General features: G+C 38.6%; 1 protein-coding gene across 14 annotated transcripts in view; it reads right to left on the bottom strand.

Moving 5' to 3' along the window:
- The window catches only part of MAGI2 (membrane associated guanylate kinase, WW and PDZ domain containing 2), a 923,418-nt gene that overhangs the window by 22,556 nt on the left and 876,233 nt on the right, over positions 1-24,629 (bottom strand). For 3 of the 14 annotated variants that reach the window (XR_008892612.1, XM_056573436.1, XM_056573435.1), the window contains exon 23: positions 3,804-3,854. The exons of the other annotated variants lie outside the window; for them this stretch is intronic. Coding sequence is in view for 2 of the 3 variants with exons in the window: in XM_056573436.1 (XP_056429411.1) it covers positions 3,804-3,854 (51 nt within the window). In the remaining variant the exon portion in view is untranslated. The remainder of the gene's footprint in view (positions 1-3,803; positions 3,855-24,629) is intronic. 14 annotated transcript variants of the gene reach the window in all.

Here is a 24,629-nt window from a genome sequence, read left to right as displayed (position 1 = left end):
CTCAATTTTATCCTTGAATAAATTTTACCCATAGCAATGAAACTGCTGACACATTTGGGATCTCAAATTCAACCTGTCCAATTTTATGCAGAAATATAATTTTCATTCATTATTTCATACTTCTTTCCATGCCACAAGTTTTAGAAATAAGTTGGCATTACTTCGAATTATAGTTTAACTGGCAGGGTTTGGTGACATAGTGATTCAGACTGGGGGGAGGTGTTCTCAAATACTGATACAGAAGGTAAATGGGACATCTTTAAATCAACTCTAAATAACTATACAGCTAAATATATACCAAAGGGGAACAAATCTAAACGATTAAAACTAAATCCTACATGGCTGACACATGATGTTAAAAGAGCAATAAACAACAAAAAAATAGCCTTCAAAAAATACAAATCTGATGGGTCAGATATAACATTTAAACAGTACAAGGAGCTTAATAAAATCTGTAAAAATGTAATAAAAACTGCAAAAATTCAAAATGAGAGACAGGTGGCCAAAGAAAGCAAAACTAATCCTAAATATTTTTTTAGATATATAAATGCAAAAAAACCAAGGACAGAGCATGTAGGACCCCTTAATAATGATAATGGGGAGGTTGTCACAGGCGATCAAGAGAAAGCGGAGCTACTGAATGGGTTCTTTAGTTCTGTATACACTATGGAAGAAGGAGCTGACATTGGCCAGGTCAGTGCTGGTAACACATCATATAATGTATTGAACTGGCTTAATGTAGAGATGGTACAAGGTAAGTTAAGTGATATAAATGTAAGCAAATCTCCAGGGCCAGATGGATTGCACCCAAGAGTTCTTAGAGAGGTAAGTTCAGTAATATCTGTACCCCTGTTCATGATATTTAGAGATTCTCTGGTGTCTGGTATTGTGCCAAGGGACTGGCGCAAGGCGAATGTAGTGCCAATCTTCAAAAAGGGCTCTAGGTCTTCCCCCAGGAAACTATAGACCGGTAAGTTTAACGTGCATTGTGGGTAAATTGTTTGAAGGACTTATAAGGGATTACATACAGGAATACATAGGGGGTAATTGTATTATAAGTGATAGCCAGCATGGGTTTACTGAGGATAGAAGTTGTCAAACCAATCTAATTTGCTTTTATGAAGAGGTGAGTAGAAGCCTTGACAGAGGAATGGCTGTGGATATAGTGTTTCTGGATTTTGCCAAAGCGTTTGATACTGTCCCTCATAGATGTCTGACAGGTAAGTTAAGGTCTTTGGGTTTGGAAATTTTAGTTTGTAACTGGATTGAACACTGGCTCATAGATCGTACCCAGAGAGTGGTGGTCAATGATTCGTACTCTGATTGGTCCCCGGTTATTAGTGGTGTACCCCAAGGTTCAGTACTGAGCCCGCTGTTTAATTTATTTATCAATGATATAGAGGATGGTATTAACAGCTCTGTTTCTATCTTTGCAGATGACACCAAGCTTTGTAGCATGGTACAGTCTATAGAGGATGTGCATAAGTTACAAGATGACTTGGATAGACTAAGTGTCTGGGCATCCACTTGGCAAATGAGGTTCAATGTGGATAAATGTAAAGTTATGCATCTGGGTACTAAGAACATGCATGCATCGTATGTCTTAGGGGGGATTAAACTGTCAGAGTCACTGGTAGAGAAGGATCTGGGTGTACTTGTAGATCTAAGACTACAGAATAGCATGCAATGTCAGGCTGCTGCTTCCAAAGCCTGCAGGATATTGTCATGTATCAAAAGAGGCATGGACTCAAGGGACAGGGACATAATACTCCCCCTTTATAAAGCATTGGTACGGCCTCACCTGGAATATGCTGTTCAGTTTTGGGCACCTGTCCATAAAAGGGACACTGCGGAGTTGGAAAGGGTGCAGAGACGCGCGACTAAACTAATATGGGGCATGGATCATCTTAGCTATGAGGAACGATTAAAGGAGTTACAATTGTTTAGTCTTGAGAAGAGACGTTTAAGGGGGGATATGATAAACGTATATAAGTATTTTAATGGCCCATACAAAAAATATGGAGAAAAACTGTTCCAGGTTAAACCCCCCCCAACGGACAAGGGGGCACTCCCTCCGTCTGGAGAAGAAAAAGTTTAGTCTCAAGGGGCGACACGCCTTCTTTACCGTGAGGACTGTGAATTTATGGAACGGTCTACCTCAGGAACTGGTCACAGCAGGAACAATTAACAGCTTTAAAACAGGATTAGATACATTCCTGGAACAAAATAACATTAATGCTTATGAAGAAATATAAAATCCCATCCCTTCCCCAATATCGCGCCACACCCCTACCCCTTAATTCCCTGGTTGAACTTGATGGACATATGTCTTTTTTCGACCATACTAACTATGTAACTATGTAACTTCTCAAAGCACAAAGATGGGTACTATTATAGTGTGCCACTCGTACCATCTAGAACAGTGTCTGCTGTTGATTTTGCCCAAATTTTTGGGGAGGTAACTACACTTAAGGGAAACTATACTTAAGGGCAACAGTATTGGAGAAATCAGCAGGAAGGTACTGCTAAAAGGGGTGGCAGACGGGAACTTTGTGCAGCAGGTTGATAATAGCTGGGGATGGTACTAGAAAAGCAAGTAGCTATTTAAAAATATTAAATACTAATAACAATAGTTTATCTATAAAATCAGTTTCTATAATAAACAACTGAAAGAATATTAAAGGAGAACTCCAGACCATAAAAATTGTCCCCCATAGTGCCGGCAGTAAAATAATAAAGATGTACATACCTTCCTCCGCTCCCCCGGGGCCTCCGATAACCGGCTCCGGTCTCCGTCGCGATCCACTTCCTGGTTGCCGGTGGTCGGATGAATCAGCCAATCACCAGCCGCAGCGCAGTCCGACTCGGCCGGCAATAGGCTGAGCGGCAGTGTGACGTTTTTGGCCCCGGCCGCAGGTGCCGGTGTAGTGAACCCTTTTGTGTCCTGAAGTGTTTTCACACTGCCGCTCAGCCCATCGCCGGCCGAGTCAGACTACGCTGCGGCTGGTGATTGGCTGATTCATCCGACCACCGGCAACCGGGAAGTGAATTGCCGCGGAGACCGGAGCCGGTTACCGGAGGCCCCGGAGGAGCGGAGGAAGGTATGTACATCTTTATTTTTTTACTGCCGGCACTATGGGGACAATTTTTATGGTCTGGAGTTCTCCTTTAAGCATCTAGAAACATCTAGAGTGCTGCATATAAAGAACCACCAGATAACTTGTTATTTACCATAGCCCAAGAAAGCTGTCTTTACTCCTCAAAAATCAGAGTGTAGGCACCTCCTCGCTTACGTTACTATTATACTGTGGAGACCTTTAATATGAGGCCTTTGTTTGCATTCACTCCGATGAATGGCTGTACTTTATGCTCTACTAAGAATAATTATACTTCAAAGATGTGTGAAATTCTTGTTACACAGTATGCTATGTATTGACTGTAATTTTCATATAACGCAGAGTCCTGCAATGTTTAAGGATTCGAAACACTGAAAAGCTTACACAAAACACTGTGATACCGCTTTTATAATCATATAATCATGAAATATCAAAAAAGAATACTGGAAGAGAAAAGCTGAACATTTCCATCATCATAAACCTGAAAAGAATGCTAAAACTTAACATAAGGCTACAGTTTATCCAGCATTATAATCATCCTGTGGTCCTTATTGAGGCTTTACAAGTTTAAGTATCTGGTACTAACAATGTAACCTATTTGCTGTTAGGAAAGACCAATGGTAACTACGTACATGCCATTAAGGAACTTCCAGATGTAGCAGAAAAATATACATATTTTAAACTTACCAATTGAACAAATCTTCTGAAAGCTGAGACCAATATAAAAAGCTTGGATGCCTGCATGTGGCAAAGAGGACAATCAATAGAAGCCATTGAGAGAGCGCTGGGTGATATGATGGAGACTTAATAGGCTGATGATTTTGTTTGGTCTGAATTACCTCTGAGTCATCATAAGGTAACAGCACTAACCCATGGGAAAGACCCCTGAGGTAGCAGTAGTGCTGTTTCCAAAAGAAGGGAAGAATTTTAGTGAACAAAGTAAGGCATTACAATGCAAAGATGCCAATACTCAGATGCTTGGGGGTCTTTTCTATAGTGTAGACATTTTTACTTAAGGGAATTTTAGACCATGTTTTATTAGGCACTGGCTTTGCAAATGGTGCATACGGACTCATTTGTAACTGATTTTCAAAGTAATATTTTTATTTTAGCCTTTGACTCCTGTACAATAGGCAGTAATAATGATTAAATAAGGAGACAAATGCATAGATTGAATACCATAAGAAAATAACTTGATATAAACTTAATGCAAATGAAAGTAAAGATAATTTCTGCAGGTATCCATTTTAGCTAACCAGCACTAAGCACCACCTCTAGTGGAGAATGTGGTGCTACCTGGATGCACCATATCATGGACTTAGCAATTCTGTTGGACCCATAAACACTCCATGTATATAAGCCCCAAGTCTCTCCACAGGAGGTTATGCTTTGCATTCCTTTATAGTAACTAATATTAAAAGGATTCCATAGCTTTCCTTGGTACTAATTATAACGTGTATGCCAGTAGATCCCCCAGCAGAATCATGAGAAAGAATATATAGCAATTAGAAGGTTTTACTCAAAAGATTCTGTATTCATCCTTTAATCCGGAAAACACGTTCAAAAGTATACAACTCCTTAAGAGGTGCCTTTTTATACTTTACCGTAAAATGTAGAAGTACTGTAGCAGGTCCAAAAAAGTGCAGTATATATATACACAGTGGGGATCAAAAGTTTGGGCACCCCAGGTAAAAATTTGTATTAATGTGCATAAAGAGGCCAAGGAAAGATGGAAAAATCTCCAAAAGGCATCACATTACAGATTAGACATTCTTATAAAATGTCAACAAAAGTTAGATTTTATTTCCATCATTTACACTTTTAAAATAACAGAAAACAAAAAAATGGCGTCTACAAAAGTTTGGGCACCGTGAAGAATTTATAGCATGCCCTGCCCCCTTTGCAAAGCTGGGACCTGCCAGTGTCATGGATTGTTCTCAATCATCATCTGGGAAGACCAGGTGATGTCAATCTCAAAGGTTTTAAATGCCCAGACTCATCTGACCTTGCCCCAACAATCAGCACCATGGGTTCTTCTAAGCAGTTGTCTAGAAATATGAAACTGAAAATAGTTGACGCTCACAAAGCTGGAGAAGGCTATAAGAAGATAGCAAAACGTTTTCAGATGTCAATATCCTCTGTTCGGAATGTAATTAAGAAATCTCAGTCATCAGGAACTGTGGAAGTTAAAGCAAGATCTGGAAGACCAAGAAAAATATCAGACAGAACAGCTCGCAGGATTGTGAGAAAAACAATTCAAAACCCACGTTTGACTGCACAATCCCCTCCAGAAAGATCTGGCAGACACTGGAGTTGTGGTACACTATTCCACTATAAAGAGATACTTATACAAATATGGTCTTCATGGAAGAGTCATCAGAAGAAAACCTCTTCTACACCCTCACCACAAAAATCAGCGTTTGAACTTTGCAAATGAACATATAGACAAGCCTGATGCATTTTGGAAACAAGTTCTGTGGACCGATGAGGTTAAAATTGAACTTTTTGGCCTGAATGAGCAAAGGTACATTTGGAGAAGAAGGGGAACAGAATTTAATGAAAAGAACCTCTGTCCAACTGTTAACCATGCGGGTGGATCAATCATGCTTTGGGGTTGTATTGGAGCCAGTGGCACAGGGAACATCTCATGAGTAGAAGGAAAAATTGATTCAATAAAATTTCAGTAAATTTTGCATGCTAACTTGATGCCATCTGTAAAAAAGCTGAAGTTAAAGAGAGGATGGCTTCTACAAATGGATAATGATCCTAAACACATCTCGAAATCCACAGGGATTACATCAAGAGGCGTAAACTGAAGGTTTTGCCATGGCCTTCACAATCTCCTGACCTCAACATAATTGAAAATCTATGGATAGACCTTAAAAGAGCAGTGCATGACAGACAGCCTAGAAATCTCAAAGATCTGGAAGACTTTTGTAAGGAAGAATGGGCACAGATACCCCACACAAGAATTGAAAGACTCTTGGCTGGCTACAAAAAGCGTTTACAAGCTGTGATACTTGCCAAAGGGGGCAGTACAAGATATTAACTCTGCAGGGTGCCCAAACTTTTGCAGATGCCATTTTTTTGTTTTCGGTTACTTTGAAAGTGTAAATGATGGAAATAAAATCTAACTTTTGTTGATATAAGAATGTCTAATCTGTAATTTGATGCCTTTTGGAGATTTTTCCATCTTTCCTTGGCTTCTTTATGCACATTAATACAAATTTTTACCTGGGGTGCCCAAACTTTTGATCCTCACTGTATATAGTGATACTGTGGCCATGAAAGGGTGTATTTCCTTGGCTCACCCTGTAGAAACCTCCACCTGTAGCCTAGTTAATGAGGAAGCAGAGAAGGGAGGTGTGTTTATAAGGGAGAGAAACAGTGTAGTCTTTGCTCTCCCTAGGAAACAGCAGGCTGGCTGTAGGGGAGAGACAGGGGCCCTGCTGAGGAACACACAGCCCGAGCTGTCAGTGGCCCAAAGAGTGGTGTGAACTGTGTGTAGAAGGTTGCAAGAGGCATATGTTGAACTGGCTGAGGGTAGCTCACCAGTTATCAGTCAGGGCATGCTGATCTGTGTAGTTAGTGATGAGACAGTCTAGGATTTTATTATGTTCCTGCTTTATGTTTATTTTTTCCTGCAACCTGTCTAAATAAAGCTGACAAGGTGCGAGACTTGCATTAAAACTGTTGTCTGCCGGTTTATTGAGAGGAAACGTGTCCCGTGGCAGTGTCCAGGACGATCCCGGAGCTATCCCCAAGGAGGAATCCTTACACTATATATGGTTCTGTTTGCACTAGCCACATATTCTATTTGTTAAATTTTATACAGATTTTTTATGGACAGTCATGATCTGAACCAGTCTTAATCTGATCATATATTGTCTTCAATTTACATAAAAATGTCAGGAAAAACAACAACATTACCCCCCCTCGATCATTTGATAGATCCTATACTAAAGAAATAAAGTACCCCCACTGGAGTTATGGCTTTTATAAATAATATGGTAGATCTGTTATAGCCCATAACGCTTGGAACCGTGTCTCTTTTAACCATATGCATGGGATAAGTGATAAGAAATTTAGACAGTATTTCCAGCTTGTTAATTAATTGGCCATGTTAACTTGTTGTATTTTTATAATCTGGTAAATGACAATATCATCAAGTCAATGCCAGTCTACTGCCAATTGATTTTTTTAGGCTCTGTTCATACTGGTATCATAGATTCTGTTATGTCGATATCCTATAATGGATTCTAATAGCTTCCATTGAATAGTAATGGGTCTGTCAGGCTTCAGGGTTTTCCTTGGCAAGAATAGCAGAACATTCTGCCCATCATGAACACAAGAAACTTGACAGAATGAATACATAAAATTATAGTAAACTAAGCCAAAGACTAGGTCCACACTTGCATTTTTTACACTGAGTTAAGCACAAAGTCCCCTATATCGATAATTGTTTTTCTTTCTTTTTCTGTTTGTGACAATCTTTGACTGTACATGATCAAAATGTTAAAGAGTGTCACCAAACTAAACTTTTAACCCCTTGGTGTTTTTTTTTTTCCTCCTCGCCTTTTAAAAGCCATAACCCTTTCAATTTTGCACCTACAGACTCACATGTGGCTTATTTTTGCTCCACCAAGTTTACTTTGTAAATAATCAGTAATTGTACCCGAAAATCTACGGCGAAATAAAAAAAAAAAATCATTGTGCGATAAAATTGAAGAAGAAATGCCATTTTGTAAATTTTGGGGGCTTCTGTTTCTACGCAGTACATTTTTCAGTAAAAATGACACCTTATCTTTATTCTATAGGTCCATATGATTAAAATGATTCCCTACTTATATAGGTTTGATTTTGTCTTACTTCTGAAAAAACTCATAAAAATTGTCCTCTTCTGACCTCTATAACTTTTTTATTTTTCTGCATATGGGGCGGTATGAGGGCAAATTTTTTACGCCATGATCTGAAGTTTTTAGCGGTACCATTTTTGTTTTGATCTGACTTTTTGATCGCTTTTTATCCATTTTATTATGGTATAAAAAGTGATCAAAAATATGCTATTTTGGACTTTGGAATTTTTTTTTTTACGTGTACGCCATTGACTGTGCGGTGTAATTCATGATATATTTTTATATTTTGGACATTTACAAATGCGGCGATAAATATGTTTATATTTAGTTTGATTTACTTTTTTTTAATGGGAAATGGGGTATATTTGAACTTTTATTAAGGAAGGGGTTAAATCACATTTATTAACTCTTTTTTACACTTTTTTGCTATGTTATAGTCCCCATAGTGGGCTATAACATGCAGTACATTGATTGCCAGCACTGTTCAATGCTATGCCATAGCATTGCATTGATCAGTGTCATCGGCGGTCGATTGCTTAAGCCTGGATCTCAAACACACCGGGGGCAGGTAAAGGACCCTGCTGCATCCTAGCTGATCGGGACACCGCGGTTTCACTGTGGTGATCCCGATAAGCCCGACTGAGCTGCCGGGAATGCTTTTTTTTTTTTTACATTTTAGACACGGCTATCAACTTTGATCGTGTTAATAGCAGGCATCACCACGATCGGTGATGTGCCCTATTTGCCCCGGGTCCTGGCTACCATTTTATTTTTAATGTGATTTAAAAATCGCCCACTAGGTGGCTCTGTTCTGATCCCAAACAGTTAATATGGTCTCCACCCGGATTGCAGAAGTCCTAACTCAGGAAGTGCATGACGGGCATGGTGAGTCACAGCTCTTGCAGGCTTCAGTGATGTCGCCCCTGCTGGGGAACGCCCACTTTCTCTTGCCAGGAGCTCACAGCAAGGGGAAAGGTATGATACAGAGCTGTTTACATTTTTTAAGGGCAGGAGGAGTGTTAGGAGTAGTTAGTGAATATAATCCGAGTTAGTTTAGAAAATATGGTTTGATTACAGGTACTCTTGTGGTGTCAGACAAATTTGAACAACTAACTGGTTGGGCCTTCTTTGGATAGTAGTATCCCTAACCAACTTTGGATCATCAGCCATAAACAGTGTAATCTTTAGAGCACAAATAATTAATTTTGATAAAAAGGTGGATAGCCAATAAATGTAAATAGTATATGTAAAAAAAAAATGTTTTAAGTGTACTTTTAAACTATTTGAGAATTACACAGTATATTGTAAAACAACAGAATTGCATGTGATGCATTCTCCTTTGAAACATTATTAGTAGGTATATAGCATCTGAGCATGGGCATCCATAACAAATTTGTTCTTCTCTTGTTCATGTATTGTACTCCATTGTGGAGACAAGGACCTAACTAAAGTTGATAGGTTCTAAAAATCTGTTCTCCAGGATGCGGTTATTGGAGTTCTAAGAAACAGAATTGCGCCATTATGAACCTGAATAAAATAGAACAGAATGCTAAGACGCTTAATAAGTCTTTTCCAAAAACACGTGGAAAAGATAATTCCATCATTACCACAAAGAGGGAATTCAAACTACTAACAGTATGGTTGTTTGTCGCCCTTAAGAAATATGGCATGGACAGGGTGCTAGAGTGCATGTGAACCTATATTGCTGTGCTATGTTACCATGCAAAGTGCAGTGTGCTTCATACGCAACATGCTTGGAGACTGTGATTCTGTGAAAACAGTGCCTTTTCCACTGTTTTTCATCACATGTTCTGTACATACATTTGTCATCATATTAACTGGATTGAAAATATCAGCATGCAGCTCTTCCTGGATGCATAATGTGGATCATCAAAATACAGCTTTTGGTTGCTAGTGCCTAATTTGGATGCAGAAATGAAAAAAAAAATAATTTTGTGCTATGATACTATTCTGTATATAACAATTTTCATGGATGGTCTCATATCAACATTTATACTAAATCACTTTGTAATATGAACTGTAAGGATACACTTAGTTATACCTCTCTAATAGGAGATATTACAAAATCATACTCTTTTTTTTCCCCTATATACAAGAACAGTACTATGGCTTGGTATACATTCCCCTTAAAGGAGTATTCCGGCCATAAACATCTTATCCCCTATCCTTTGGATAAGATAAGATTTCTGATCGTGGGGGGCCCGCTGCTGGGACTTCCTGCGATCTCCGTGCAGCACCTGCATTCTATGCCGAGCTGCTGCTCCAGTCTCGGAAACCTGTGTTTCCGGGACTGGAGACGTGACCACATGCCACGCCCCCTTCTGATGTCACACCATGCCCCCTCCATTTATGTCCATGGGAGGGGTCATAGAATGCGGGTGCTGCACGGAGATCGCGGGTGGTCCCAGTGGCAGGCCCCCCCCGCGATCAGACATAAAAAGGGGGTAGGTCAAAATCCCCATCATCGTGTGCAGGGGAAACCATGTCCACATGCGATCTTAGATAGCTGCACAATGTCGATGTTATGGCAACATTGTATGGCTATTGGACATTGCATGCAGGTGTGGTTTTTCCCACATGCGATGATCACCACATGGTACCTGCCCCCTCTCGTCTTAGAAGGTATCTCTCGGAGACAATCACAGGGCAAAGTGGAAAGGCAAAGAGAAGAAAACGTAACCACTTTACGATGTTCTGTATAGTTAGGGGCCCTCTGGATTGAGATGGTGAGATTTAATCAGGAGACTGCAGTATATGCGGTAGTTTGAAAAATATTGAGAGGGTTATCCAGGCAAAGTATTTTTTCAGATCAAAATGTTAGTAAAAGAATAAAGCTTCCATTATACTCACCTTGAAAATCTAATTATACCTTAATGTAATAATACGAGCCTTTAACAATGTATGATATAGCCATGTATAACTAAATATGGCTTAAAAGCATAACACAGATACTATATATTCTTAAAATGTAGAAAATTTAAAAGCAAAACAGGTTCTGTCATTCTATCATACAAAACCATTTTAAAGTCATAAGGTGCTACCTAAACAGATCTACCAGTTGCACACGATCTACCAGTTGCAAAAAGGTCTATGGTTCCTGATTTCAGCTCACCTGTATGTAATTGATGATTAAAATTTAGTTATTGTAACTCCATATGACCATAATCATGGTATACCTATATGCATAATTTGAGAACTTTTGTGTTTTCATGACAATATTTAGATATGATGCATATGTTTCAGTTGCTTCTTCAGTGGTAAAATTTTGTTAAAATGCACCTGTCATTAAAAAAAACATAATAAGCCTTAAAGGGGTACTCCCATGGAAAACTTTTTCTTTAAATCATCTGGTGCCAGAAAGTTAAACAGATTTGTAAATTACTTCTATTAAATCTTAATCCTTCCAGTACTTATTAGCTTCTGAATACTACAGAGGAAATGGTTTTCTTTTTGCAACACAGAGCTCTCTGCTGACATCATGACCACAGTGCTCTCTGCTGACATCTCTGTCCATTTTAAGAACTGTCCAGAGTAGGAGAAAATCTCCATAGCAAACATATGCTGCTCTGGACAGTTCCTAAAATGGACAGATATGTCAGCAGAGAGCACTGTGGTCATGATGTCAGCAGAGAGCTCTGTGTTCCAAAAAGAAAACCATTTCCTCTGTAGTATTCAGCAGCTACTAAGTACTAGAAGGATTAAGATTTTTTAATATAAGTAATTTACAAGTTTGTTTAACTTTCTGGCACCAGTTGATTTAAAAACCATAAAGTTTTCCACGGGAGTACCCCTTTAAACTTTCAACATGTCACAAAGACATGTCCAGAGTTTTGATTGGTTGGGTTCTCAGCGTGGAGACCCCCGCCAATCAGGATAATAAGCCGGGGAAGTGCAAGTAGCATTATGAAGTTCTTCTAGGATACTACAATTGATTATTCGCTTATTGTTGACTAGAGCGGGCACACAGCTACAGCCACTGATTGGGTGAGAAGGAAGGTCCTTGTGCTCACACAGACACACAAGGAGTTTAGCACAGTGGGAACTGAAATAACGTGTTTCTGGTTTATGAAAACAACTTCTTCATGTAAAAGAATGTCCACATTTTACAATACTGGGTCTGCTGTGTTCACCCTCATTGGTATCCTTTAGAAGAGATTACTGGACCACATTGGCCCTCCCTCACCTTAACTCCACTGCTGAAGGCTCTATCAGGTGACCACCTGGTCTTGAAGAGCTATGGATACTGGTTACAACAGCTTAGACTCCTTTCTCACTATACTGTTGCTCCGTTACAAACGGACGTTAATGGCTTTAATTTTTTTTCCTACTTTGGCTGCCATTAACATCTGTTATTGTAATGGAGCAAATCCCGCTATCATAACGAGTTATAACGGGCAAAGAGGATCCCATTCCCTTGAATGGGATTCCTCTAACATCCGTTATAAGTCCCGTTATGATAGCGGGGGAAAAGACTTGACATACACAAAAAATTTTCTCCCGGTACACTGATGGGCACAAATGTCAGCGTGAAAGGAGCCTTACACACCTCTTACACCCACAGGTTTCTGGATGTACTTTACCCTATTGTGCTGGTTTATCTTATTGATTGTATTATAGCCTGCTGCTACTACTAAAAATAGGTTTAACATGAAAACTTCTTTTAACCCCTTAAGGACGCCAGGCGTATGCATACGCCCTGCATCCCGAGTCCTTAAGGACGTGGGGCGTATGCATACGCCCGTGGGAATTCCGGTCCCAGCCGCTAGCCGGTTGGGGACCGGACCGGAATGCCTACTGAAATCCTTCAGCAGGCATCCCGGCACTTCGCCGAGGGGGTCTCTGGTGACCCGATCACCCGGAAAATAGGGATGATCGGAGCTGTCAGGGACAGCCCTGATCATCCTGAGGGATAGGAGCGAGGTCCCAGTGCTGCGATCTCCTCCTATCCCCTGCCATTGGTCAGAACTGATTCTGACCAATGGCAGGGAAGGACAGTGGGGACAGTGGCAACATGGGGAGAAGATGGAGGCCGGTACCTGGAGGAGAAGATGCCTGGGGACCCCGGATCGTCGCTGGAGACTGCTGGATCCTGGCTCAGGTAGGGAAACTACGGTGGGGGTGGGGGGGGGGGTATGAAAGTGAAAGTAAAGTGATCTTTACTGTGGCAACTGTCCACTAGGAAGGCCAAACTGCAACTCCCAGCATGCCCAGACAGCCAAAGGCTGTCTGGGCATACTGGGAGTTGTAGTTTTGCAACATCTGGCGGGTCACAGTTCGGAGACCACTGTTACAGTGGTGCCCAAACGGTAGCCCTCCAGATGTTGCCAAACTACAACTCTCAGCATGCCTAGACTGCCCAGTTGTAGTTCTGTAACATCTGTCCCTTCAGATTTTGCAATTTTCATTAAATTTTAAAAAATTGCTGCTCTACTTTGAAGCCCTCTAATTTTTTCAAAAAGCAAACATCCATTTTATGATGCCAACATAAAGTGGACATATTGTATTTGTGAATAAAAATTTAATTTATTTGGAATATCCATTTTCCTTACAAGCAGAGAGCTTCAAAGTTAGAAAAATGCTAAATTTTCTAAATTTTCATGAAATTTGGGGATTTTTCACCAAAAAAGGATGCAAGTAACGCCGAAAAATTTCCACCAAAATAAAGTAGAATATGTCACGAAAAATCTCTCTCCGAATCAGAATATTCGGTAAAAGTGTTTGAGTTATTAATTTGTAAAGCGACGGTGGTCAGAATTGCGAAAAAGGGCTCAGTCCTTAAGGTGAAAAAGGGCTGCGTCCTTAAGGGGCTAAGGACCAGGCCAATTTTATTTTTGCGTTTTAGTTTTTTCCTCCTCACCTTCTAAAATCTATTACTCTTTTATATTTCCATCTACAGACCCATATAAGGGCTTGTTTTTTGCGTGACCAATTGTACTTTGTAATGAAACCTCTCATTTTACCATAAATTGTACGGTGAACCTCAAAAATTTTTTTTTAGGGAGGAAATTTAAATGAAAACTACAATTTTGCATATTTTGGAGGGTTTTGTTTTCACACTGTACACTTTAGGGTAAAAATTACATGTTCTTTATTCTCTGGGTCAATACGATTAAAATGATAGCCATGGCTAGATACTTTTATATTTTTGTACCGCTTAAAAAAAAAATCTACTTTTTGTACAAAATCAGTAATCTAAAATCGACCTATTTTGACCACCTATAACTTTTTAATTTTTCCGTATATAGGCCGGTATGAGGGCTACTTTTTCGCGCCATCATCTGTACTTTTTATCGATACCACATTTGCAAATATAAAACTTTTAGATAGATTTTTATACATTTTTTTGAATAAAATGTGATAAAAAAGCTGCATTTTTGGATTTTTTTATTTTCTACGTTTACACCATTCACCGTAAGGGATCATTAACATTATATTTTGATAGTTTGGACATTTATGCAAGCGGCGATACCAAATATGTTCATAAAAACATTTTTACGCTTTTTGGGGGTAAAATGGGAAAAACTGACAATTTTTATTTTTATTGGGGGAGGGGATTTTAAATCAACTGGTGCCAAAAAGTTAAACAGATTTGTAAATTACTTCTATTAAAAAATCTTAATCCTTCCAGTACTTATTATTTGCTGAATACTACAGAGGAAATGGTTTTCTTTTTGGAACACAGTCCTCTCTGCTGACATCATGACCACAGTGCTCTCTGCTGACATCTGGACCGTTCTTAAAAGGGACAGAGAGGTCAGCAGAGAGCACTGTGGTCATGATGTCAGCAGAGAGCTCTGTGTTCCAAAAAGAAAACCATTTCCTCTGTAGTATTCAGCAGCTAATAAGTACTGGAAGGATTAAGATTTTTTGTAATATAAGTAATTTACAAATCTGTTTAACTTTCTGGAACCAGTTGATTTAAAAAAAAGTTTTTCACGGGAGTACCCATTTAATGGGGAGCCCAAAAATAAATAGTAACTTTTATCAGTTTCTTCCAGAGCTAGAAAGGTAAAACTTTCAGCAGAAATTCACTAACATATATGAATGTTCTAGGCTCCAGTAGAACTTTACTGGGAGAAATAAATAGGTCTTTCCGCAGCACATTCCCAATCACTGTCTCAAAGTCAGAATGCAATAGTACAAAGACACACTTCACATCTGTTCCTGATGTCACATAAACAAAAGAAAAAATACCTGCCAGATAAAATAGTAAAAAAAAACATGTAAGAAAGTTAGTGAAAAAAAAATAAATAAAAAAGAATAAAATATTGTCTTCCTATAAGGAGCTGCACAAACCAATGTGATTTATTAAGGATACCTCCTGTTATGTAGGGCTATACAGAATGAAGAGATTATATGTCAGAGATACATAGCACACTTAAATGCACTGTGTTATAATTGCTACTCCATTTATTACAATGGCCTAGCAAGAAGTCAGGTAACATTATGATCCATTAAAAGATCACTGCACATTATTACGTAGAATGTCAACTAGATCAGTCACAATTAACTGACATTCCTCTCATTTTCTATATGGAACAAGTATGTGTCCTGTCATTCATTTTAAGAGCATAACATTTGATCAACTCTCAAGTCATGTCCTTCAGTCAAGACTAAGGATGACCCTGCGATGCGTCACGCTTGGAATGAATATTAATCATGAAAGCTACATTTCACTTGTAGAAAGCAGGGAAATGGGAAAAGATACTAAGGTCTTCAATGTAATATATATATATATATATATATATATATATATATATATATATATATAGTTTTTTCTCACTTACAGGGGAAATACTGCAATATTAAAATGTCTCTAAAGAAAAAAAGCCACAGATGGCTCAAATGACAGCTTCCAAATCCACTTACTATTTACTATATATCCCCAATATAAAGTGACTGCAAGGGGACACAATTACATGACACACAACAATGGAGAAAAGGTATTTTCTTTTAACATTTTCCCCCAATATGACAAATATAAAAATCATATAAAAAGAAAACTCTATGGCACATGGGTGGGGCTTTGCACATGGGGGCTTGGTTTTGTGTGAAGAGTGTGGACACCCTGCATTAACAAATTTATGGCTTTTAGCAGCTGTCTGCTAAGAACTGACTTACATTTCTGAAGCTGTCGCATGGGCAGCCTCACATGCACCTTGGATTTATAAAGATGTGTGTACCTCTTGATAAATCCAATGCAATCCTATACTGGCAGGGGTTTACTTAAAGGGGATATCCAGGAAAAAAACTTTTTTAGTTATATCAACTGGCTCCAGAAAGTTAAACAGATTTGTAAATTACTTCTATTGAAAAATATTAATCCGTTCAGTACTTATGAGCTGCTGAAGTTGAGTTGTTCTTTTCTGTCTAAGTGCTCTCTGATGACACGTGTCTCGGGAGCTGTCCAGAGTAGAAGCAAATTCCCATAGCAAACCTATTCTGCTCTGTGCAGTTCCTGAGACAAGCAGAGACCGTTTCCAGAGAGATAAGAACAACTCAACTTCAGCAGCTGATATTGGAACGATTTTTTAATAGAAGTCATTTACAAATCTGTTTAACTTTCTGGAGCCAGTTGATCTTTCCTGGAATACCCCTTTAAGACCAGTGTGTGAAACGCCACTCTTAGTAGTTTCCCACCTAAGTATCACAGAATAAAAAATTATTTTAATAAACAAATAAGAAAACAATAAAAATATGTCTGGTCTTGGACTGGTTATTGGCTTCAAAACTGCATTGATATTAACAGGACTTTTCTATGCTGAAATTGAAAATTTTCATATCTGCCTGGGAGGAATCACATAAGGCAGAGAAAGTTAAGTCACAAGGAAAACTCATTTACAGTAAGAAAATTCACACCCTCCAAGCATAATGAATTCACGTTATTAACAGGAACAATACAAATGGCAGATTTAGCTTGTATAGCTGAGCAATATTAATGTATTCATTGCTGTAGATTAGAATCTTAATTTTGGACAGATCCAATGCAGTAATTTAACTTAATATTATGATAGAACAGACTATTTTCTATTCTCTCAGAGAAAATGCACTTGAATCTTTACAGAACTCATACAATGGAATTATCATGGCAATATTTATCTACCTTTTAATTACAATTAAACTGGCTACTAAAATGTATACAAAAAAAATTCTCTGAATAGGTCATTAAATAGAGTAAGCCTTCTTGTCTTTGGTGTTGGATATTACAGATATTTTACCTTGCTTGAGCCCATTCTCCTAGCATAGTGGTTCTATGTCCTTTTGTTTATAATGTACCAATAACCTTTATTGGGAGGGTTGGTTGGGTGACTCTAGGACTCATCTTTACTAAGTGAATGCTCATTCTGCAGGATGTCACACCTGAACTTGAACTTTTGGTGGACTTGGGACTGTTTTGTTGGGGGAGGGGGTGGGTTAGGGCTGGGGATGGTATATGTGTGTTTTTAAGTACAAAAATGTTAAACTTTAATAAAAAGATCTGATAAAAAAAAAAAAAAAAAAACAACAATAGAGTCAGCCACTATAAATTGTATTGGGTACCACAACCTTAACAAATGAAGAGGTCCCCATTTATATTTAAAAAACAAAAACAAAGTTAACCCCCATTTCCTAGAATTATACCCTTTCGTGATCACTTCAAATGATAACCTCAACAGGACCAAGGGCGTACAGGTACGCCCTCGCGTCCCAGGACTTAAGGACCAAGGGCAGTGAATGTCCAAGACAGCCCCGATCCCCCTGAAGGCATCCCGTTCCATTCACTGCCCTTGGTCCTTAAGTCCAGGGATGCGAGAGTGTACCTGTACGCCCTTGGTCCTGGTGGGGTTATCATCATTTGAAATGATAACAAAAGGGTATAATTCTAGGAAATGGGGTTAACTTTGTTTTGTTTTTTAAATATAAATGGGGACCTCTTCATTTGTTAAGGTTGTGGTACCCAATACAATTTATAGTGGCTGACTCTATTGTTGTGTTTTTTTTTAATCAGATCTTTTTATTAAAGTTTAACATTTTTGTCAGAAGCGACCGACCAATAGCAGATCGGGGATTAAAGTTTGGTTCCCCCATTCTGCCCACCCATGGTAGTCCGGGCAGAGTTGGGGAACTGTGCTAGGAGTGGCGGCGGAGGTCCCCTGCCTATAGTGGGCGGTGATCGTTGGCGGGCGGCTGGCCATCCTCCCTTGCGTGTGGCGGCGGCGGCGATCCAGTAACTGACGCGGTGAGTTGTTGCCTAGAAACATTTGGAGGGCTACAGTTTGGAGACCACTATACAGTGATCTCTAATCTGTAGCCCTCCAGATGTTGCAAAACTACAACTCCCAGCATGCGTGAACAGCAAACGGCTGTCTCGGCATGCTGGAAGTTGTATTTGCATGCCTCCAGCTGTTGCAAAAAAATACAACTCCCAGCATGCCCTTTGGCGATCAGTACATGCTGGGAGTTGTAGTTTAGCAACAGCTGGAGGCACACTTGTTGAAAAATACTGAGTTAGGTAACATAACCTAACTCAAGGTTTTCTAACCAGTGTGCCTCAGGCTGTTGCAAAACTACAACTCCCAGTATGCACAGTTGTCAGGGCATGAAGGGAGTTGTAGTTTTGCAACAGCTGTAGGTTTGTCCCCCCACATGTGAATGTACAGGGTACATTCACAAGGGCCGGGGTTTACAGTGAGTTTCCTGCTTCAAGTTTGAGCTGCAGCAAATTTTCCGCCGCAGCTCAAACTCCTAGTTGGAAACTTACCGTAAACCCCCGCCAGTGTGAATGTATCCTAAAATCACTACACTAACACAAAATAAAGGGTAAAACACTACATATGCACACACTTACACTGTCCCCCCCCCCAATAAAAATGAAAAATGTCTCGGACGGCAGTGTTTCCAAAACGGAGCCTCCAGCTGTTGCAAAACAACAACTCCCAGCATTGCCGGACAGCCACTGACTGTCCAGGCATGCTGGGAGTTTAGCAGAAGCTGGAGGCCCCCTGTTTGGGATTCACTGGCGTAGAATATTTTTGTTAGCGGAGGCAATTGCAACGCTTGCATCTGGGTCCGCCCCTATGCAAATCCTTAATTTAGGCCTCAAATGCGCATAACACTCTCTCACTTCGGAGCCCTGTCATATTTCAAGGAAACAGTTTAGGGCCACATATGTGGTATTTCCGTACTTGGGAGCAAAGGCGTTACAAAATTTGGGGGGCTTTTTTTCCCTTTACCCCGTAAGAAAAGGAAAAGTTGGTGTTCGTGTAAAAAGAAAAAAAAAATTACACTAACATACTGGTGTTGCCCCATACTTTTCATTTTCACAAGAGGTAAAAGGAAAAGACCCCTAAAATTTGTAACGCAATTTCTCCTGAGTACAGAAATACCCCAAATGTGGACGTACAATGCTCTGCGGGCGCACAACAAGGCTCAGGAGTGAGAGTGCACATTTGAGGCCTAAATTTGCACAGGGGTGGCTGATTTTACAGCGGTTCTGACAAACGCAAAAAAATAAATACCCACATGTGACCCCATTTTGGAAACTACACCCCTCACGGAATGTAACAAGGGGTATAGTGAGCCTTAACACCCCACAGGTGTTTGATGAATTTTCGTTAAGGTTGGATGTCAAAATGAATTTTTTAAATAAATTTGTCTGGAATTGAAGGCCATGTGTGTTTACAAATTTCCCATAGTGCCAGAACAGTGGACCCCCCCACATGTGACCCTATTTTGGAAACTACACCCCTCACAGAATGTAACAAGGGGTGCAGTGAGCATTTACGTCCCACAGGTGTCTGACAGATTTTTGGAACAGTGGTCCATGAAAATGAAAAATTTTATTTTTCATTTGCACAGTCCGGTGTTCCAAAGATCTGTCAAACACCAGTGGGGTGTAAATGCTCACTGCACCCCTTATTACATTCCATGGGGGGTGTAGTTTCCAAAATGGGGTCACATGTGGGGATCCACTGTTCTGGCACCATGGGGACTTCCAATCCTAACAAATTCTCTCTCCAAAAGCCCAATGGCACTCCTTCTCTTCTGAGCATTGTAGTTCGCCCGCAGAGCACTTTACATCCACATAAGGGGTATTTCCATACTCAGAAGAAATGGTTTTACAGGTTTTGGGGGGCTTTTTCACCTATTAACCCTTGTGAAAATGAAAAATTTGGGCTAACACCAGCATTTTAGTGAAAAAAAAATCAAATTTTCATTTTCACGTTCAATTTTAGTGAAAATTCGTCAAACACCTGTGGAGTGTTAAGGCTCACTGTACCCCTTGTTACATTCCTTGAGGGGTGTAGTTTACAAAATAGTATGCCATGTGTTTGTTTGTTTTTTGCTGTTCTGGCACCATAGGGGCTTCCTAAATGCAACATGCCCCCCAAAAACCATTTCAGCAAAATTTGCTTGCCAAAAGCCAAATGTTGCTCCTTCCCTTCTGAGCCCTTTAGTGCACTTGCAGAGCACTTTACATCCACATGAGGTATTTCCTTACTCAAGAGAAATTAGGTTACAAATTTTGATGGTCTTTTTCTCCTTTTACCCCTTGTAAAAATGAAAAAAAAAAAAAAATGGGTCTTCAAAAACATGTTAATGTAAAAAATTTAGATTTTGAATTTTCTCCTCCAATTTGCTGCTATTCCTGTGAAACACTTAAAGGGTTAAAAAAACTTTCTGAATGTCATTTTGAATACTTTGAGGGGTGCAGTTTTCATAATGGGGCATTTCTAACATAAAGACCTTCAAATTCACTTCAAAACTAAATAGGTCCCTGACAAATTCAGATTTAGAAATTTTCATGAAAAATTAGAAAATTGCTCATAAAAACTTTGAGGCCCTCTAATGTCTTAAAAAAGTAAAAACATATCAACTTTATGATGCAAACATAAAGTAGACATATTAAATAAATAATTTATATGGCATGTCCATTTTCCTTACAAGCAGAGAGCTTCAAAGTTAGAAAAAAATCTAAATTTTCACATTTTTCAAGAAATTTTTTAATTTTTCACCAAGAAATGATGCAAGTATCGATGAAAATTTACCACTAACATAAAGTAGAATATGTCACAAATAAACAATCTCGGAAACAAATTATAAGTCAAAGCATCCCAGAGTTATTAATGCTTAAAGTGACAGTGGTCCGATTTGCAAAAAATGCTCTGGTCCTTAAGGGGATAATCATAAATTAAAGTAGTGTAACCATCCATGAAAAGTTATATAATTATTATCAAGTTTTAGTTATGTTAATAATGGAAGTAATTTTTCGAGGTAGGCTTAAAGCAAATTTGCTTTGCAGTTGTATGTTTAGTTACCCTTAATCCATTACATATTTGAGTAAAGGAACATAAAATAAAAACATTCCAAGAGAACTGGAGTAAATAAAGTTTGAGTTAAAAAAGAATTGGAGTACAAAGTGGAATAACTGGAGATTAGATAGTTATAAAAAAAAATACATTTCTGAAGATGTTCAGATTCTTAAACATTCTTAGATTTCCACTTATTTTTCTAATATAACATGCACAGAGTTAAACAAAGGATGACCACACTGACAGAGATTTTTATGCCTTACATTGCATACAAAAACATTAAAGGTCACCTAGATACAATGATGGATCGCACTAGAACATTAAAAATTATTTGCAAGTATATATCTATTAAATCAATCCTTTAATGCTTTGGGATCTTAGAATTGTGTTTGTGCTACATTTTTTAAACCAAAGTTTTCTTCATTTTAAAAGTCTTATAGCACATTATGTAATTAAAAAAAGGAAAACAAAAGGTGCGCTCCTAGTGCAGAGGACTTTGGTAAGCGAATACCCCTTTAAAGGTAAAAATGTCCTGCTTACCAGATCTAGTTGTGCTGCGGGCACAACACCGTAGTGTGCATGTAGAATCGCAATAGTGTAGGTCAGCTGGCCGTGGCTTACTTCACAAGTGGCTCAAGGTCACTTCAGCAGTGGATAAGTGGCAGGCGGATCAGGTCCAAAAAAAGGATTTTGCCATCAGCTGAAGAGCGCTGCTCGGGCTCGAAACTTGTTGTAGCACTACAAATAAATTCCACTGTTCTTTCTTGCACACTTAGCCGGTGTGGTCTGGACTGTTACAACTGGTCCGTCTGCCACTTATAGCACATTATATCATTCAGTATCAGGAGACATCTTGGTGACTAAAGAGATAAATCCTGTTACAGGACTTATCTAAGAACACTATATCCGTCCCATGGACAGTTTCTCAAATACTTGCAGACTATAGAACCTTTGCTACATGTATAACACAAACATATGCAATATGATATCTAAATGGTAATGAATAGACCATGTGATTATTTAACCATGTCAAGTTAATAATATTAGAGAATAGCAGGATATTTTGTATACAAGGTTTAAGGGGGTTGCCATCTAAAATATTTATAAATTAGGTCAGAATGGCATAAAAAAAAAAAAAAAAAAAAAATTATATATATATATATATATATATATATATATATATATATATGAAAGTCATGCTAACCTTACCAATCCCCTGCAGTTTCAGTTTTACCACCTCCCAGGCCTCACCCGTCTTTGTATTTCCTCATCCATCTCTATATAGACATGTGATGATGTGAGGTCACTGCTGGCACCCGGGAAGCATTGGAATGGGAGCATTTAAGGATCTGTATGGTTAGCATCCCTTTATAATTTTATACCACTCTAAGCCATTTTAGAAAATTTTGGGGAAGATTTATCAAAACCTGTGCAGAGGAAAAGTTGCACAGTTGCACATAGCAACCAATCAAAAGATTGCTTCTTTAATTTTGCACAGGCCCTTTTAAAAATAACAGAAGCGATCTGGTTGGTTGCTATGGGCAATATTTTCCTCTACACAGGTTTTGATAAATCTCTCCCTTTAAGTGGCTGGACAACTGCTTTAACTTCAAAATATGAACCCCAATTTGTGCATGACTTCCATGTTTTTTGTTGTCACACTCTTCTTCCTTGTTTCTCTTATCAGGTAGAAGATTTGAACAGGCGACTAAATAGTAGACCTACAAGCCAAGGAACCTTTCTAAGTCTTTAAAGGAAGACTTCTTTTAGGGAAATACAATTGAAGTGCTAAATAAACAAAATTCTGAATTTAGAAGAGAGAGACTGTGACCCAGATTTATTAAAACTATCTTATTTTCAGACTGACGGAAAGACTTTTAATGTCTTAGAATTCTCACAGTGTATTAGGGTTATCAATACATCTGTTGCATTTGAGTTTGTACCAACTATCAGTTGGCTTAAGCACCAGAATTTGGCATACTTTTTTAGTGCATTTAATGCCCTTTTTCTGCAACTCCAAACCATTGTTTACCTAAGACATGCCGTTTTAGGACTAGGTATAAAGGTGACTAAAAAAGTGTGCTAAATGCATAGTAAACGTGACTGAAGTCCTATATAACCATTATGGCACAATTTGCACCAACATTCTGCCAAAATCTGTTTCTATTTCTCTGTGGGTGGACTGCAAAATAGGCATGGAACTATGGCCAGCAGAAGCCGACTTCTAAATTAGTACGCCATTTCCTGGAGAGAGATGTCTGATGAGCACACTGAGAAGGTACTAGACCTTAATAAGACACTCGATATTCAAGACATTCTCAATGAAATCACATTTTCGCCAGTGCAGTACATTTGCATAATGCAAATGAAGCATTTCTAGGAGGGTGGTATTTACAAACATTTCTAACAACTCCTCTTGACTGAGATAGGCCATTTCAATATATGATCAAACAGAAAATTAAAGAGAAACTCATCACCCATCTTATCTTGAAGGTCTCAAGGCAACTTGTAATAGTGCATTTTCTAGGAAATACCATTTAACATTGACATTTTGACAAGGCTAACGTTTCTGAAATTCTGTATAAACTCATCCTGACATCTCCATCAAAATATTAATTTCAGATAGTGCCTGGTCACTGGTATCAACAACATGTTAGGCAAAAGGGCAAATAACATTTAGATTACAATAGAAGTTCATGTTTCCATATCCAGTAATCCAGAGTATAGAAATGTAAAGTGAATTTATGCAGCATGTCATTCATTATATTGTTATATAACAACATTTACATTGTTACACAATCAGCTTTCAGTGCAATTGTTGCAGTACCAATTCAGATTGATTTTTTGATAGGACCATTATTCTGATGTTTCCAGGACATGCAGGTAAACAGAAATTCATGCTTCCGCTTAACCACATCAATCCAGACAGTTAAATACTGAAGGATAGTTATACGAGATCATATAATGGGGCTTCAGGCACCGACCTGACACACAATAGAAAGCAAATACACTAAAGACAAATTAACAGATTAGCACTCAGACCTGTCATTTCTGACTAATCTTCTTGATCTAGGATTTGGCTGTGTAAAATCTGCTGACTAAACATAGAACTTGGACACCATCTGACTATACTCTCTGCATATGCACATGTTTTTTTTTTATTTTTTTTTTTACTAATAATGGAATTGTCAGCAATAAACTATCAAATGAAATCTATTAATATTATATAACAAGTTAAACTTGATGGCAAACAAAAAAAAAAAAAAAAAAAAAAAAAAAAAAAGAGTTTACCATAGTGCTGTCATTCTTGTGTTTTCAAAAGGTAGACCAAAAACATTTATAAG

Source organism: Hyla sarda, chromosome 4 (genome assembly GCF_029499605.1).
Source record: "Hyla sarda isolate aHylSar1 chromosome 4, aHylSar1.hap1, whole genome shotgun sequence".
Taxonomy (NCBI): Eukaryota; Metazoa; Chordata; class Amphibia; order Anura; family Hylidae; genus Hyla; species Hyla sarda.
The sequence above is the reverse complement of the archived record's forward strand: the minus strand, read 5'-3'. Positions and strand labels throughout refer to the sequence as shown.